Source organism: Dipodomys spectabilis, unplaced genomic scaffold (genome assembly GCF_019054845.1).
Source record: "Dipodomys spectabilis isolate Male_0828 unplaced genomic scaffold, ASM1905484v1 ptg000018l, whole genome shotgun sequence".
NCBI classification, from domain to species: domain Eukaryota; kingdom Metazoa; phylum Chordata; class Mammalia; order Rodentia; family Heteromyidae; genus Dipodomys; species Dipodomys spectabilis.
In genome coordinates, this window is record NW_024870695.1 from 12,486,388 (window position 1) to 12,489,472 (window position 3,085).

At 64.4% G+C, this 3,085-nt stretch overlaps 1 protein-coding gene across 1 annotated transcript; it reads left to right on the plus strand.

Moving 5' to 3' along the window:
- The first annotated feature begins 1,609 nt into the window (after nucleotides 1-1,609).
- Gjd3 (gap junction protein delta 3) lies at nucleotides 1,610-2,500 on the plus strand. The gene has a single exon (XM_042670591.1). The coding sequence runs from the start codon at nucleotides 1,610-1,612 to the stop codon at nucleotides 2,498-2,500; it is 891 nt and encodes a 296-aa protein (XP_042526525.1).
- Nucleotides 2,501-3,085: the final 585 nt, after the last annotated feature.

Sequence of the window (3,085 nt, forward strand, 5' to 3'; positions counted from 1 at the left end):
AAGTGGGGCTGGGAGCAGGGCTGGGGGCACCAGCGGTCTGAGGGCACCTGCAGGGGTGTGTGTGTCCAGACAGGGGAGGCGTTCGGGAGCTGTGAGAAGAGGTGAAGGAGGTGGGAGCAGGCTGCTCCAAATTCCCACCCTGCTTGAGGGAGGAGTGGGAGGGAGCACCGCCAACGAGGATCCTGAAGTAAGTAGGAAAGCCGAAGCCACTTTTGTGCCAGTCCCCGATCCAGAGAGAAGTTCACCACAGTGGAAAGAGCAAGAGAAAAGGCGCAGAGTGGGGCATGAGGGATCTCCAGTCTGCCTCTGTCTCCTGCTCCCAGGGCTCTCAAATGAGGCTCAGAGGCCTGGCCTCCGGAACCATGCTTGCCCTGGGGAAGCACCCCCGGCCTCTGCATCTGTACTGCCAGTTGAGGCTGGTCCCGGGGACCTAGAAGCTCCTTTCTTACAGGCCTGTGGTCTAGAGGACCGAAAGGTCTAGCAAGTGGGTCCATGGATGGCTAGCTAAAAACCAGGATGGTCTCCCCTCTCCAGCACCCTCTGTCTCCAAAGAGAAGAAAACCTGTGGCTGAGAACCACCTACTACACTCAGCAGGTCCTGTCCAGGGTTTGGAGGTGTTTTTGTTATGGTGCTGGTCCTAGGACTTGAATTTAGGGCCTCGGTGCTGTCCCTGAGCTGCTTGTTGTTGTTATGAAGGTGATGGACAGAAGGGTTACATACATAAGTGGGGTAAAGAGTTGTTTGTTTTTTTCTTTTTGGTGGGAGGAAGGGGACAAAGTCACCCTTTTCCTTGCTCTCTCCCAGTTTTTCCCTTTTGATCCCAGGTCCCTGAGCTTTTTGGGGGGGAGGAGGGGGGTCCGGTCGTGGGGCCTGAACTCGGGCCTGGGTGCTGTCCCTCAGCTCTTCAGCTCAAGGCTAGCGCTCTACCACTTGAGCCACAGCGCCACTTCCGGCTTTTTATTTCTGATAATGTGGTGCTGAGGAATAGAACCCAGGGCCTCGAGCATGCAAGGCAAGTGCTCTACCACTGAGCCACCTTCCTCAGCCTGTCCCTGAGCTTTTGTACTCAAAGCTAGTGCTCTACCACTTGAGCCACAGCCCCACATCTAATTTTTTGCTGGTTAATTAATAGGAGTCTTGTGGCTGGCTGGCTTCAAACCACTATCCTCACATCTCAGCCTCCTAAACAGCTGGGATTACAGGGGTGAGTTGCTAGGGATTCCAGGATTTTTTTGTTGCTGTTTTTTATTGTTGTTGTTTGTCAGTCCTGGGGCTTGAACTCAGGGCATGGGCTCTGTCCCTGAAGGCTAGCACTTTACCACTTGAGCCACCGTGCCAGTTCTGGCTTTTTCTGTGTATGTAGTACTGAGGAATCGAACCCAGGGCTCCACACATGATAGGCCAACAGTCTACCACTAAAGCCACCTTCCCAGCCGGGCTTCCAGGTTTAACTCATTAGTTCCCACAGGCTGACCCCTGTCTCAAGCTCAAGTTAGAGACCATAAGACGGGTCCCACCGGATGGGCGTGGAAGGGGCAGGTCCCCCCTCTCGGTCCCAGCCTCTGACGGCCCCCCCCCCCCGTGTCCCCCGCTGCGCGCCCAGGCGCCATGGGGGAGTGGGCGTTCCTAGGCTCGCTGCTGGACGCCGTGCAGCTGCAGTCGCCGCTGGTGGGACGCTTGTGGCTGGTGATCATGCTGATCTTCCGCATCCTGGTGCTGGCCACGGTGGGCGGCGCGGTGTTCGAGGACGAGCAGGAGGAGTTCGTGTGCAACACGTTACAGCCGGGCTGTCGCCAGGTCTGCTACGACCGCGCCTTCCCGGTGTCCCACTACCGCTTCTGGCTCTTCCACATCCTGCTGCTGTCGGCGCCGCCCGTGCTGTTCGTCATCTACTCCATGCACCAGGCCAGCAAGGAGGGCGGCGGCGGCGGCGCGGAGGCGGCGGGGCCCCCGCGCGCGCCCCGCGCCCTGCGCGCCCGCCGCGCGCGCCGCTGCTACCTGCTGAGCGTGGCGCTGCGCCTGCTGGCCGAGCTGGCCTTCCTCGCGGGCCAGGCGCTGCTCTACGGCTTCCGCGTGGCCCCGCACGTCGCCTGCAGCGGCCCGCCCTGCCCGCACACCGTCGACTGCTTCGTCAGCCGGCCCACCGAGAAGACGGTCTTCGTGGTCTTCTACTTCGCCGTGGGGCTGCTCTCGGCGCTGCTCAGCGTGGCCGAGCTGGGCCACCTGCTGTGGAAGGGCCGCGCGCGCGCCCAGGGCCGCGGACCCCGCAGCGGCGACCGCGCGCTCGGCCCCGCGCGGAAGCCGCTCCCCCCGCCGCCGCCGCCGCCGCCGCCGCCGCCGGCCCCGGCTCCGCCCTCGCCGCGCGCCCCGGCCCCCGCCCCGCCCTCGCCGCGCGCAGACCCCGACCCCGACGCCGACGCCCCGCCCGCCTACGCGCACCCGGCGCCCGGCCGCAGCCCGGCGTCGCTCGCTGCCCCCCGCCCGGACCTGACCGTCTAGCGGCCGGCCCTGCCCCGTGCGGACGGCGAGGCCCCCGGCCGAGCCCCCACCCTCCAGCCAGGTCCTGGCGGCCAAAAGCCAGAAGTGGCCTCCGGCGGGGACGGTCGCCGCCTGCGCAGCGGATGGATGCGCGCTGGCGACGGGCCGGCCCGGAGTGTCACCGCCGCGGCCCCCACTGCGCCGAGCTGCCCGCTGCCTGCCGAGCGAGGTCCGAGTCCTCGGGGATGCCCGGATCCCGGCGGGGTGCGGAGAAGTCGGGGGTGGGGGGGTGGGGACCAGAGGAAGGGGACAAGGAGGCCGGCAGCTGGCGACCTGGTTAGGGTACCGGGAACCTAACCAGCATTCTCGGGTGTCTGTGGCCCCACAGGAGTAACTCTCTGGCGTTGTCCATGAGTGTGCACCCAGAACCCTGGGGGCTGTGTGCATGCACGCGGAAACCCCGCTGAGCTCTGCGCACGCGTACCGTGCATACACACACCCTGTGCAAGCTGCACCCACGCACGTGTACGGAAGTGCGCACACATACACGAACCTGCCCCATCCCCCAAGGAAGTTGTGTGCTTACACGCCTGGGTGAGTTGTGAA